Here is a 13,981-nt window from a genome sequence, read left to right on the forward strand (position 1 = left end):
TCCCCCATTTATTGCAGTAGAAAAGGTGGACACATCTGCAAATAGAATTCGGCAAGTGCCATTTTGCAAAAAAGACAAACACATTGAGGAAACCTTCTAGATCCTTCTAGATCCAGGGGGAGTGCTTCTTGGACATTCATTGGATTACACTCAAGTATATCTTATGGTGTTTTCAAATGAAGAAATCAGCTGCAATCTGTGCCTGACAGACATATTAATTAGAATCCCCCCACAAAACTCCCACTGTTTTTGTCCTTCCTTTTACTCTGCTCTGCTACATCAGAAGAATGAGCAATAGGCGAATTTACCCTTTGCAGAAATAAAAGGTTAGGAAAATAATCTAAGAAATTGTTCTAGTTGCTCAACGGAGTAACTTTGCTGAAAATGTTGGAGGGGGGGGGCATGACATCTAAAGGAAAGGTGCCCCTGCCAAATGAATGGGTTTTACGTTTTTGTGCAGTTCTGAGGAGCTAAAAGGCTTGGGTCTTACTCAGTGAAAATTATTATAACATAATGCAATCATAACCCCAGATGAACAAAGCTACCAACATTGCATCGACTGAGGCCTCTGGGATCTGGAAATTCGGGAACTTGACGCCCCCAGTCTGAGGGGGTGCCTCTATTCTAGCAGATGTTCAAGGACAATGAAAACACCATCAGCACGTGCAAATACATCTCAGGCTACCCAATCGCAGGTTGTATTTTATAGTCAGCGCAGTCTATGGTCGTCTTTGGCATCCTGGCTCTTAGTTTCGGGCATTTTCTTTGGCTTTTCCTGTGAGGAAGCACTGGTGCCGCGGGGTGTGATCTCGGCCTGCCGTCCTCCGCCGCTGTGCCAGCAGAATGCCAACACTGCATGGGGCTCCATGAGAGAGGGACTGCCTGCCTGCCCGCCATGGTACATGCCGCTTGAGCCATGCAGAGATGCATTTCATCACCGGAGGAGAATAGATGCATCAAGGCCGCTCCTTCACTTTCCCACAACCCACAGATACTGCAATAGATGTTATTTCTCAGGCCTATTTTTTTTAACTGTTTCATTCGCTGCAAAATCCCACCCTGCATTCCATCAAGGAACTGGACAGACTTTCTTTATTCTAAGGGACATTTGTTTATTGTAGGACAGGTTGGTGTGTATGAACGCTGGATCCTTATTACTCTACTATTTACTAGACTTGCACAGCAATTCTGAAGAGGAGCCCCCCATCTAATGGCTTGCGCCCTAACATACATTCAAAAGTGATGGTAAGAGGGAATAGCACCCTTTTTGCATTCTTTTGTTCCAGCCCAGGGGTCTGCAATCTGCGGCTCTCCAGATGTTTTGGACTACAACTCCCATATCCCTCACCATTGGCTATGCTGTCTAGGACCGATGGGAGTTGTAGTCCAAAATATCTGGAGAGCCAAAGGTTGCAGGCCCCTGTAATCTAGCACATCAGACTGTGGGGCAGACGAATCGAATCCATGCACCGGTACTGCAACTGTCTTCACTAATAGAGTCATAGCTAGCACCTGGAGGTGCCTTCACATGCCCGCCACAAGAGAGTGCCTTCATTAGGGGAGCTACACCTGGACCTGCGCACCCTTTCACTCTAAGAGACATCTGGTAAATCAATAGCTTTCATTCGAGGTGGCATATCTGGAACTGAGTGGGCCCGTGCTGTGTCTTCCTTGAAAATGTCTTCCCTGGTGCAGATGCGCATGTCACTTGAGTATCACTACATATTATCCCCACCAAAAATATCGCCGTATATATGGTCGTCTGGAACAGCCATAGGCGATATTTTTTGTGGGGGGATAATTTTTGGGGTTTTTGGGAGCAGGGCTTGAGGGGGTGTCCCCTGCTCCTTTAAAAATAATGCAGGGGTTACGGGGGGGGGGTCCCCCGCAGGTTCCATGCCTTAATATTGCTGCAAATATATGCGATATTTTTGCATCGCGATATTTTTGCGGGGATATTAACACATGGAACCGTCACTTGGTGTCATTATTGAAGTAGACACATCTGGCATTGAGGCCATCCTCCTTAGAGAAAGTGCACCTAGCACTGGAGGCTTCTTCCCAGAAGGAGACACATCTAGCACTAGAGGGGTGGTCAATGGAGGAGACAAACATGCACCAGCGGCATCTTTATTGCAGGGGCCATGTCTGAAAGGGGCTGCCAACACACTGAAGAGGAGACATCGGGCAGCTGACAGCTTCTTCGCTGGGCGAGATGCACATATCACCTCCGGGTCCTCTCTACAGGACAGCCCTCTGGCACTGTTGCCTCTTCCACTGAGGAGGCACGATAGGTACCCGTAGTGTCTTCAATGGAGAAGACACGTCTGGCACCTGAGAGTGTCTGCAATGAAGCACAGCTAGCATCTTAGATGTCCTCACTCCAGATCACACGTGTGGCACCTAGGACCGCTTTGTTGGAGGAGACACAGGCATCACACACAGTGTCCTCAGTGCAGTGTCTTCCATGCAGGAAACAAACCTTAACACCCGAAGTGTTAGAAAAGCACACACCATCACCTGATATTCTGCTCAAGAAAGGTATGGGGGACACAGCTGCATGTCTGGCATTTCCATGTCCACTTTGAAGGAGGCATGTCTGGCACTGGAGATACCCACCCTATGGGAGAAACATTTTACACCTGCTGCTGGCATCTTTCCTGGACACTTAACACCCGAAGATATCTTCACTGAACGAGACATACATATGTACAACCTGCAATTGTGTTAAACGGGGGAGGAGGTCGTCTACTATCTGCAGCCTTTCAGAGCCCGCTCTGTCCACAGTTGCTGTCAACAAGTATTTCTCTCTAGTGCACACCTCCTTTCTTCCTTTATCTTCAGTGCAGACGTCCATACTTTCTCTGTACTATAAAGTAGCGATTCACTCTCTAGGCGCCCCCGACTGGTGCGCTACTGCTGCGCTTTATCTCTGTGACACCCCTATAGAACATCCAGCTTCAGAACCATAGTCTGTCTTTTCACTTCATGAATGGGCAATTCTCATGATACCACCTTGAGAGGGTACTTTGGAAAGAGAAAGTGAGAGAGGAGGAGAGAGACCGAGAAAGGGTGGGAAAGAGAGACATGAATAGACAAAGAGAGAGAGGAGAAGGAAAGATGAATGTGAATGAGTGAGCAAGAAAATGAGAGAGACTTAGGGAGGGTGAGAGAAAAAGAGAGGACAGAGAAAAAGAGTGACTCTGAGACTAACGTCATTGCCCTTTGCGGTCCAATCACATCCTAGATCACAAGGTTCCTTCCTGAAAAAGACACTCTTCTAATACTTCTATATGTGCAATAAGTTGCTATCATTCCAAGGATCACTTTCTCTGGGACACAGTGGTGATCACCGGAGTGCACGGTCACAGCACAAAAATCCTTATCGTGCCTGATCTGCCGCTGGCCAATCATGTAACAGTGGGCAGCAGGGTGAGTCCATGTGAGATCAGAGAGGGTCCCTTTAAATCCCATGGCGATCACCCCGCTAGGGAAGAAATGAGAGACCCATCTCCCATAGACACCACACATCTGACAAGTGCACTCTGAGATATGAAAGGCCGCTCTTCAAGAGAAGGTGTGCTTGGAGGTGTCTCTTCTGGAAGAGAAACGCACGAGACAGGAAGATGTCTCTCTTGGAGCAAACAAGGAGAAGTGATGACGCATCTCATCCTGGAGCAGACACACCAGCCACTGTCCTCTCTGTCCATTTCTGGTCGCCTTGGATTGCCATCCGCCGTGCGTCTTGTCCCTTCTCTGATCTATGTGTCATGTTTACCCAACATCCGCTCATCAGTTACACATGACCAATCCCTCCATTGTAAGACACCTGATCCAGGATTGGCCCGAATTTTGTTTACACTATTGCAAGTCTTTCTGATTGAAGCACCTGTTTCCCCCCCTATAAATACAAACATCTCATGAAGCAGACATGCCTGAGATCCGAAGATGTCTCTCTGGGAGCGAGCAGAAGGTGTAACAAAGGGGTCCCTCCTTTCGAGCAGGCTCAGGGAGACCTGAAAGTGTGTCTCATAGAGCAGACACCTCAAGATCTGAGAATGTCTCGCCTCCTAACGAACACACACTGAGGTCTGGAAGCATGTCTTCCAGAGCAAACGCTAAGCATCTGAAACAGGACTCTCCTCTGGTGGGGACCCCTCCAAGGTCTTCAAAGTGTACCACCTGCAGTAGATGCACGAGACATCCTCTTGAAGTAACATACAAAGACACCATGTGTGGAGACATGCAGGGTGAAGACATATCATACATGGTTTGGAGCAGCGTAAACAGAGACAGCAATGCAGATAAAGCACGCAGACACAGGACAGACCACCAAGACCACGAGGAAGCAGACGAGGCAGAAGCAGGGAAAGGGGAGCCACACTTACAAGAAAGACTTCATGTCCATGCCGCGGTTCCGGACCTGACCCACCACATAGTCCCAGCTGCCGGGAGTGGAGCGGCTGCGACCTCCGCTGCTGGCGCCACGATACTTGGATCCAGCCGTACTCCCTTGCCTGGTTGCTCCACCGCGCTGGCCTCGCGGGTTGCCAGAGGCCGACGTGGACTGAGGCTGGAGCTGGAGCTGGCCTAGACTTTGGCTGGTGGTTGGTTGCACCTGGAAGGGCTTTTGCTGGTAGCTGAGGGGCTGCTGCAGACTCTGCTGGCGTAGCAAGGTGCGAGGCCGCTGGCACTTCGGGTCAGACGCTGACGTGGGAATGTGCTGTAGGGTGGTGGCAGCTGGCAGGGTGGGCTCCTCAAAACTTGGGGTCGGGTGGTGGCAAGAGAGAGAAAGGAGAGAGATGGAAGGGAAGTAAAGAAAAAAGACAAGTTAGACAGAAAAATGCAGAGAGCTGCAGCCAGAGCGCCAAGACTGGAATGCCTGCAAAGGGAGCGCTATGAGTTGATTGCTAAAATGGGAGTTTGAAGAGAGCCACACCAAGACAGGAGCCTCAAGAGGGGAGCGCCAGGAGAGAAATACCAAGGTGGAAGCACCAAGAAAGGAGCACCAAGATTGGAGAGCCATGAGGGGAATGCAAAGAAGGGAAAACCAAAATGGCGTCTAGGAAAGATACTCAAAGGTGCACCTGGGGCTCTGATGCTTCCCTGGCAGGAACTGTTCCCTTACTGAGTCATAGTAGCTACACACACAGTGCTGCCAACCTTCATCATAGTCTGGACCCCAATTTAAGGAACGTGTGTGTCTGTCTGTGGGGCGAGGGAATGGGGTTCCGTGTGCAACCCGGGAGTAAATACAAGGCTAAACCTATATTTTACGAATATTGCTCAATTCACGGAAAGTTCAGCATCTGCCAACCTGGGCTATAGGCTGTGAAACCAATGTAGAGAATGTGGCCAGGGCGCAGAAGTTATCTGCATAGAATGCAACGCTGAAGGCGTAGCTGCAGCTCCCTGACCAGGGTGTAGAAGTTATCTGCATAGAATGCAACGCTGAAGGCGCAGCTGCAGCTCCCTGACCAGGGTGCAGAAGTTATCTGCATAGAATGCAACGCTGAAGGCGCCGCTGCAGCTCCCTGGCCAGGGTGCAGAAGTTATCTGCATAGAATGCAACGCTGAAGGCGCAGCTGCAGCTCCCTGGCCAGGGTGCAGAAGTTATCTGCATAGAATGCAACGCTGAAGGCGCCGCTGCAGCTCCCTGGCCAGGGTGCAGAAGTTATCTGCATAGAATGCAACGCTGAAGGCGCAGCTGCAGCTCCCTGGCCAGGGTGCAGAAGTTATCTGCATAGAATGCAACGCTGAAGGCGCAGCTGCAGCTCCCTGGCCAGGGTGCAGAAGTTATCTGCATAGAATGCAACGCTGAAGGCGCAGCTGCAGCTCCCTGGCCAGGGTGCAGAAGTTATCTGCATAGAATGCAACGCTGAAGGCGCAGCTGCAGCTCTCTGGCGAGGGTGCAGAAGTTATCTGCATAGAATGCAACGCTGAAGGCGCAGCTGCAGCTCCCTGACCAGGGTGCAGAAGTTATCTGCATAGAATGCAACGCTGAAGGCGCAGCTGCAGCTCTCTGGCGAGGGTGCAGAAGTTATCTGCATGGGGTTTTCTTTCCTATGTTTGTAATTTCTTCATGTGTAACATTCACAGTTTCTAAAATAATTTGAATAGAAGAAATAACCATGTTAATGTCCAAAGTTCATGTCTCATAATCATGTTCTTTGTAATAGTGTTAATTAGTTTTGGATATTAGGTGGCACTTTAGCACCACCTTAGACCCAAACATATTGGCATAGAAGTACTGGTAGGAGGGTGATGGATGTGATAGAGGACACAGATCTTATGGGTGCTGTTTGACCGCTGATGGCCTTGCTAATCCATAGGCCCCTTCCCATCCTCTACCCGTCCATCCCTGCCCAAAGCACACCTTCCTGGGATTTCATTAAGCAGGGCTGTTGCTAGGTTTGGAAAGATCAGGGGCTTAACTAATGGCGGGACTCGGGGATAGCTAACATTTTGGTTGTAGCACCGGAGCTTCTATCTGGGGCTATAGCCCCCTCAGCCCCCCCCCCCCTCCCACCCCCTAGCAACGCCTCTGCCTTAAGCTATCTCTGCACGCAGTAACAACAAACTATGTACTGTTAATGGGCTGGCAGGTCATTTCCTAGCAGTCTTCTGAAAGGTAATGACTTAACTGCAGCTATAAATTAGCCCAACAAAAATGCCTTAACCCAGTGTGTCTTGGGCAACTTGATTTTATAGCAATATGTGTGCCACTGGATCTTTTTCTTGCAATGAAGTACTCTTAAAAACAAGCTTTGGCAGCGCCAACTGTTTGGCCTTTGCATAAACATTACACAGAGCATGTGCCAGGTGCTGCCATCATATGCCCTGATACTTGCACGGTTTGCTAGCTGTTGCCATCGTATGGCCAGTGGTACCATAATAGCAGCACCTATTGAATACCTACACCATGACTACACAAAATAAAACTGTCGGCATTGGCAATGCTTGTTTTTCTCAAGTTGTGGAGATTGCCTTCCTCATCCTGGCTCCTGTAGATGTAATAATATTCGCTCTACCCTTTTCAAGGGCTTTAGTCTCACCGTATTTGTGTGCCAGAGAAATACACGGACAGCTGGGCCTTCCTTACAGAGACTTTGCACATGTGCAAGTGCAAATGTACATTGGATTAACGTGAGGGCAAACATTGCCCCTGTGCTAAAAACATATCCTTTAAATGCATGTTTGCACTAGAACAATGTCTGACCTAGTCCTAATAGCGCCCTGTATTGCCCCTTGAACAAACACAGCCCTCGTGCACAAATGCAAAAAGTTTCCAGGGTACAACAACACACTTACACACTCGCTGTAGCCCCTCCTTCACACCGGTGCTATTCACATACTCGAGACATATTCCACAGATGCATTTCACCCGCGAACAGCACACACATGTTCCATCAGTGACCAATCACAGGCAAACCCGCGTGGAGATATCCAATCAGAAAGCACCCACAGACACAGCCAATCAGAGAACAGTCTACGGAGAAGCCGCGTACATTTGTTTTTTTTGATTATTTATAAAAGAGCTGCCTGGTATATTTTCACACTGTTTCCATTTTCTCTTTTCAATATTCATAGTCAGGAGGAGCTGGATTCACCGGTGTCGGCTGACTACTTGTGCAGGATCTCTCAATTTCTGCGTTTGTACTTTGGATCTCCCAATGCCACGTCAACCTTTCCATTTGCACTGGCATTTCTCTGGCATTTTGCGTTTCATTGCTTGTTTTCTTGTGAAAAGTGTCAGCCGAGAGGCACATGGCGTGTGGGAAACTGGCTGCTACCTCTATGTAGTTTCTTAAATGCCCCGGAAAAGAACAACAAGCGGCCTTTCCTTCCCAGGGAAACCCCCTTTCTTTAGTTCACACGTGTTCTGCCATTCGATATGTCCCAAACCCCTCCGGATAGATCTTCCAATGGATTCATCCATCAATTAGGTTAAAGCATTCCACATTTGAGCTCCTCATTAATCAACTTGTTCTACAGGTTAAAAGGGTAAAAGGGAGCAGGGCAGGTGACAGCTCGACGACCCAGCCCATTCACGCCATGCTGAAAGAGGCAAAGTGGTGGAAAGGGGACCCAGGGGAAAAACCTTATGCAAATTACAGGCCATTAATTTAAAGGGGTCCCTCTCTTTATTATTGGTCCCCCCTACACGAGACAGGGAGCCAGGGAACCTAAGTTCTCAGACAACCAGGCTTCCTCAGAAAAGGGTAATAATGGCTTCAAAATAGGCAGTGGGGAATGTTGGGCGTTCAAGACGCATACTGGAACCTTTAGCGCCATGCTCTGCAAAGCCCTTTCTGCAACTACCTAGAGCAGTGGTCTTCAAACCGTGGGGCTGGCATCGCGAGGGGGGCACATAAGATGTCTGGAGGGGGGCGCAATGCCCTTCAAAATGAATTACGGTCACTGCATGCATTTAATAGATAATGTAAGCACTTATAGCTGGTGGGGCGCCTGGAAACAATATTTTTACTCAAGAAAGCTGACCTAGGGAATACAATGGGTGGGTTCAAAGAAGAGTCTGACCTCTCTTTTTCCCCAGGCAATGAGGAATTCCACTGCTTTGTTTGTAATTGCAGTGTAGTGGATTAATTGCGTTTTATTTGCGTTTATACTGATTCATACCAAAGCCAATCGTGAATAAATCTCCTTTAAAATATTTTATATGTCTGCATGGTTTCTTTGTCACTGAGTGAGATTCTACTAAGCCGAAAATGTTCATGTTACTTACTTTACTACCTAGTTGTACTCATAGTCCCTATTCCTCCAGACTAGTGTGATATCCTTGCCACAGTTTGGGGGATGCATTTAAAGGCTCTAAACAGAAATCCACGCTTTGCTTTCCCTGTCACATGAGTGGCAAGCAGTTGAACACTGTAACCCGCAAAAAATGACCCAGCGTTGCTGTTATTTCACCTGAATGACAAGAAGTTATGCACTACATCCAAAAACGGCCCTGCATTGCTTTTATTTCACCTGAATGACAAGAAATTATACACTGCATTAAAAAAACAGCCTTGTTTTACTTTTAATTCACATGAGGGTCAAGAATTTCAACACCAAACAGCTTTTGCTTTCCATATCACTTGAACAGCAGCCCTTGAAACATTGCAAACGAAAAATCGCTTAGCTTTTTCTTTTGTTCAGGGGCTCAGGGATTTCAAAAAAAGCAAGTGTGGCTAAAACATGACTAGGAGGTGTGAGCTCCTTCCTGCACCCACTACCAAGAACAAACAGACAACTTCAAATGGGGTCATAAAAATCTCTGGTCACCGGCTCTGGGGGATGCGGTGCCCATCCCTCAGAGGGGGACCGATCCTCCCAGTTGACATTAAAAGACTGATTTCATTTTAGCCATTTTTCGCAGCAATTAGAATGAGAAATAATTTCGTTTTATGCTATGTTTTTATGTAATTTCCAGGTGGTTTTAAAGAGATAAAGTGCATTTTTTAGGACTTTGGAGAATGAAATGGCCTGTTAGAATGGTTTTCTGGCTGATCTAAACATGAGACAAATATGACGATTGGTGGAATGATGGAAAGTGAAATTATGAACCTGCGAGGACGCGGATAGAATCGTACGGAGCTCTTTCTTGCATTGCAGAGGTTGGGATCTAACCCGAGACTTTCATTTTCCATTCTTTTGCTGAAAAGCAGCGTTCCACATTTGTATACAATACCATTAGCCCTGATTTGAGAAAGACGGCAAGTCTGTCGAAACACGTGTTATCACAAAGGGCACTCACGTTAATCAATTATTAAACCTGAATCATTGTATTCCAATTGAGTGGAGTTTCTTTTCAATATTATAATTTGGCGCATGAAGTAATAAGTGCAACCACACATTTTTTCATTTTTTCGCAAAACAGAGTAGAGGAACCATTGTCTCTGTTGTTGCGCAACGCATGCGACAATTATATATAAAAAAATCCTTCCTCCTTTTAGGGCGCTGAGGTCAGCATTGCCAAGTGTCCACAAGGGTCTTCATCAAGTTGATTTTGCGGTTTTCTAAATTGCATAAGCCCTTCCTTTTTGTAGCATTGCACCCAATTTTCTCCCAGTGAAAATCCTATTGAAAACCACATTGAAAACCCCAAATCACCTTACCATAGAAGAATCTGTGTTTAGCCTGTGTGTGTTAGCAAATACCCTTTGGTAAATCTCTCAGTGGCTGTATAAATCCTTAGCATATTTCTGAGTAAATCAATTAATTCCCCCATTGAAATGCATGATCCAAGACGGTTGGAATTAAAAAATAACCACATTGGCCCTGGTGTCTTTCTTTAAGTATTATAGTCATTAAAGTATTGCCTCAAAAGAATTAATCTCCTTGTAACTGAAAATCGAATTTGTGTGCATTGCCCCACGAATTCCTATTTGCATCTGTCCTATTTAAACCCCAAATCGGAGTCCCATTGAGAGCAATTCCTTTTGCCTACAAGTCTATCTGTTATGTGCCTCTGTCCTTACCATTGAAAACCGATGTTCCTATTATAAGCAAACCCCCTTCCCTGAGCTGCCTGTCATTGTAAATCCAGTGTAAAATAACTGTCCATTTGCCACTATATTTCCCCTTTTGCATTTGATTTCTCCCAAAACTGATTTTCCCATTTCATTCTTACTTGGTCCTTGTGTGCTGATTAGTATTATCTAAGCTTCCTCCTCAAGTGTAAGCAATATGAATTTCCTTTCATTATGTCATATAGCAGTTGTGAGTAATAATCAAAATCCCATTCTGCCATTTTGCTCCAAAAATGGGGTTTCACTTTCTTTGCTGGCTTCCCATCTTGCAGTGGTGGGTTTTTACCCCAAATCCGATTTCCTCTCTCTATTCCTACTCCTTGCCACTGCCTTCCATTCAAAGAAATCAAGTTAGCTGATGTTTGGGGGTGAGTTTTTCAGGAGGGAATGCTAAACCGTTGGCGTTACCTCTTTATCAAATTGTTCTTTTTTTGTGTTGCCATTAAATGTTTTGTAGAGATTAGTGCATTTTGTGTGGCCACAACATTGGTGGCAGTGAAATTGTTTGTTTTTCCTTTTCATTAAATAATAAATGAATAAATATCTTATTGATACACATCGGCCTGGTCCTAGTCCATTGTGACACGGGGTGTTTGTGGAGGTTGGGTGCGAGACGGGTTGGAGGGCTACTCCAATGAACCCATAGTATATATTTTTTTAAGCGTTTTATTGTGTGCCACATCCATTGTAGGGGAAGGAGTTCCCTAGCTGGCGTGTGCCGTATTATAAACTGTGACAGTATTGGAACTGGAGCTCTTTATCTGGTGCAAAGCGCATAAATAATAGCTACGCTAAAGTGAGGCGCCTGCTCTGCTTGTTCTGCTCTGCATCTTCCGACTTCTCATTTGCAGTCCTCTCTCTCCTGTGAGGTACTTCCTCATAATAGGAATGAGACGGTGGAGAAGGACAGATTGTCTGAAAGAAGTGCGACCAAAAATGACACTTCGGTGAGTAAAGTGTGCTTATCGCTTTGTCCAGCAGCAGGGGCGTTGCTAGGTCTGGAAAAGATCTGGGGCTATGTTAATGTTGGGGCTGTCGGGACTCGGGACTAGCTACCCTTTTGTTTGTAGCCCCTGAGCTTCTATCCGGGGCTACAACCAAAAGATCCGGGGCTATAGCCCCCTCAGCCCCTGGAAAGAGGGAGGGCACAAAAGGCAAAGAACCCACCCTTGCCGGGATGCTGGGTTGGGATGGTCAGGGGACTGCCTGGGGGCATGGGAGGGGCTGGGCCGATTGGAAGCAGGAGGTGCCAGGTGTAACCAATCCCACTGCAGGGGGCCAGGCAAGTCTCCAGGGTTCGGGCCCAGCGGGCGAGCGCAGTACTGCGAAATGTCCCATAAAAGGGGGGGCTTAGCCTGGGAGGATTTCGAGCCACTGTGTTCCTGCCGTCCGGGCCCGTGCTATTGACCTGCCTGCATCAGAAGTGCTTTTTTGCTCGTCTGAGGATCTGTCTCTTGGAGCTCCTGCAGTGGCTGTCTGTCTGTCTTTGCGTTCGCGTTGGAAGAAGGAGACTTCTTTGATTGTTGGGCGCGCCAGCTCTGGCTGGGAGCCACAAGTAAGGTGGGGGCTTGGGAGAGGGGTCGAGGTGGTGGTGCGGGCGGGTTACGGACTGAGAAACGGGTCGTTGCAGGGCGGCGGGGGGACGGCATGACTGTATTGTGGGGCTTTGTGGGCTAATGTGTTCCAGTTTTTTAATACGGAAGTGGAAATACTAAAAGCGGCGGGGGAGGTCGTAAATGTTAAAGGCTGAGACCGAGTAGCACAGAGCAGGGAGGGGTCGCATACGGGAGAGGTCGAAAACTACAGGACGGGGAGAGGTCGCATCCATTGGAAGGTTCAGCACGCTCAGGAAAGTGAAGCAGGGCACAACAGGCTAAAAGAACAGCGCTTACATCAGGCAGGGAGAGGTCTCTTGTAAAGGGCAACGGATAATAAACACCTGGGCTGGGGGAGAGGTTGCGCCTTAATTGACAGGCTAAAATAACAGCGCTTGCATCAGGCAGGGAGAGGTCGCTTGTTAAGGGCAACGGATAATAAACACCTGGGCTGGGGGAGAGGTTGCGCCTTAATTGACAGGCTAAAATAACAGAGCTTGCATCAGGCGAGGAGAGATCGCTTGTAAGGGCAAGGGATTATATACGCCTGGGCTGGAGGGGAGGTCGCGTCATACATAACATGGAAAGGTAACGTGGGCACTAAGCAGGAAGAGGTTGCATTTGTTGATAATACGAGACACACAGGCGGGGGAGGTTGCTTAACCTGGGTGCTCTGGGAACGGGCTAGAGCAGGGGATTGACGGGGCTTTGCTACATAAATTGACGTTATGTTACTTATACTGTGTATATCAGTGGGATAGAAAAGGGAGTTGCTAACGCAAGGCGCTGCACAAGCAAGGAATGGCCAGGCAAATTAGCCTCCCTGAACACAATGATGCAGGGCCAGGACCTGGACGCCATCATGGCTTCCCTTGCGGGAAATCTGGCACCTGGGGTGGGTGGTGGAGAGCCCGCAAGGGAGGAGGGAAGAGTGGAGGAGATGCCAAGAAGATCCAATGTGGCCCCCACGGCGGAATTCCACCCAGCAGAGAAAAGCAAAAAGGCACCAAGGACAGGAGGCGCTATGGCTCACTCACCAGCAGAGGTAGTAGTGGTTGTGACCCCCAGTGCATCTGCTAATCAAGCCCCCAGCAAGCTGGGGGGACAACGGGCACTAGACAGCATGGAGCAAATGCACTGGGTCAGAGTGGGCACCGGCTGATGCCTTACAAGGGCAAGGATACCCCACATTAGGGGAGCAGTGGGGACAAGGGAACAACCCAGGGACAATGAACAACAGCCAGAATAACTCACGGGGAATGGGCAACTTGCAGGGGCATCAGTATGGCTGGGGGAGCCTGGGGGGGGGAATTCCGGAGGGGGGACCGGATGGCAAGCAGGCTGAAACTGTGGGGGATAGCAAGCCGGGTCACAATAGCAACCGTGGCCAGCACCATCTGGGACACCCTGGTTTACGGCGGTTGCCCCAATCGGGGGGGCCCTATGGCACCACCGATCTAGAAGGAGGCGTACAGCAAGGGGGCAAGGAGAGCCCCAACAGAAGGAGAAGATGGGGGCCAGTTGGGGGATGAAATAGCGGGACAAGCCTCTGGAAACCCACGTACAACAGCAACAGGTGCAACTACAGGTGCTAGGGGGGGGCACCGGCTGGGGCAAGCAATATAAATGATACAGGGGGACAAAAAGTGTCGCCAACAGCAGCAGGGTTGCCCTCAGAGGGCGAGGTGACTGAGATGACCCCCGCTCCAGGGAAAGCAATGACACCAGGTATGCTGACATGGCACCTGTCGCTGGATACAAAGGACAACATTTGGAAGGACAAATACATTAATATTTTCTTATTGCTGGATTACAGAGGAGTATAGGAGTGCAAGGACGCTAAGAGCAAAG

At 48.3% G+C, this 13,981-nt stretch overlaps 1 protein-coding gene and 1 long non-coding RNA gene across 4 annotated transcripts in view; one reads left to right on the forward strand and one right to left on the reverse strand.

Annotated features, from left to right (window-relative positions):
* Nucleotides 1-13,981, reverse strand: part of SYT7 (synaptotagmin 7) — a 1,118,786-nt gene that overhangs the window by 275,200 nt on the left and 829,605 nt on the right. For all 3 annotated transcript variants that reach the window (XM_069623883.1, XM_069623885.1, XM_069623884.1), the window contains one exon: nt 4,389-4,763. In XM_069623883.1, the coding sequence (XP_069479984.1) occupies nt 4,389-4,763 (375 nt within the window). The remainder of the gene's footprint in view (nt 1-4,388; nt 4,764-13,981) is intronic.
* Nucleotides 1-13,981, forward strand: part of LOC138503833 (uncharacterized) — a 125,598-nt gene that overhangs the window by 79,804 nt on the left and 31,813 nt on the right. The window lies entirely within an intron of this gene.

This window comes from Ambystoma mexicanum, chromosome 11 (genome assembly GCF_040938575.1).
Source record: "Ambystoma mexicanum isolate Mex_15411 chromosome 11, UKY_AmexF1_1, whole genome shotgun sequence".
Lineage (NCBI taxonomy): Eukaryota > Metazoa > Chordata > Amphibia > Caudata > Ambystomatidae > Ambystoma > Ambystoma mexicanum.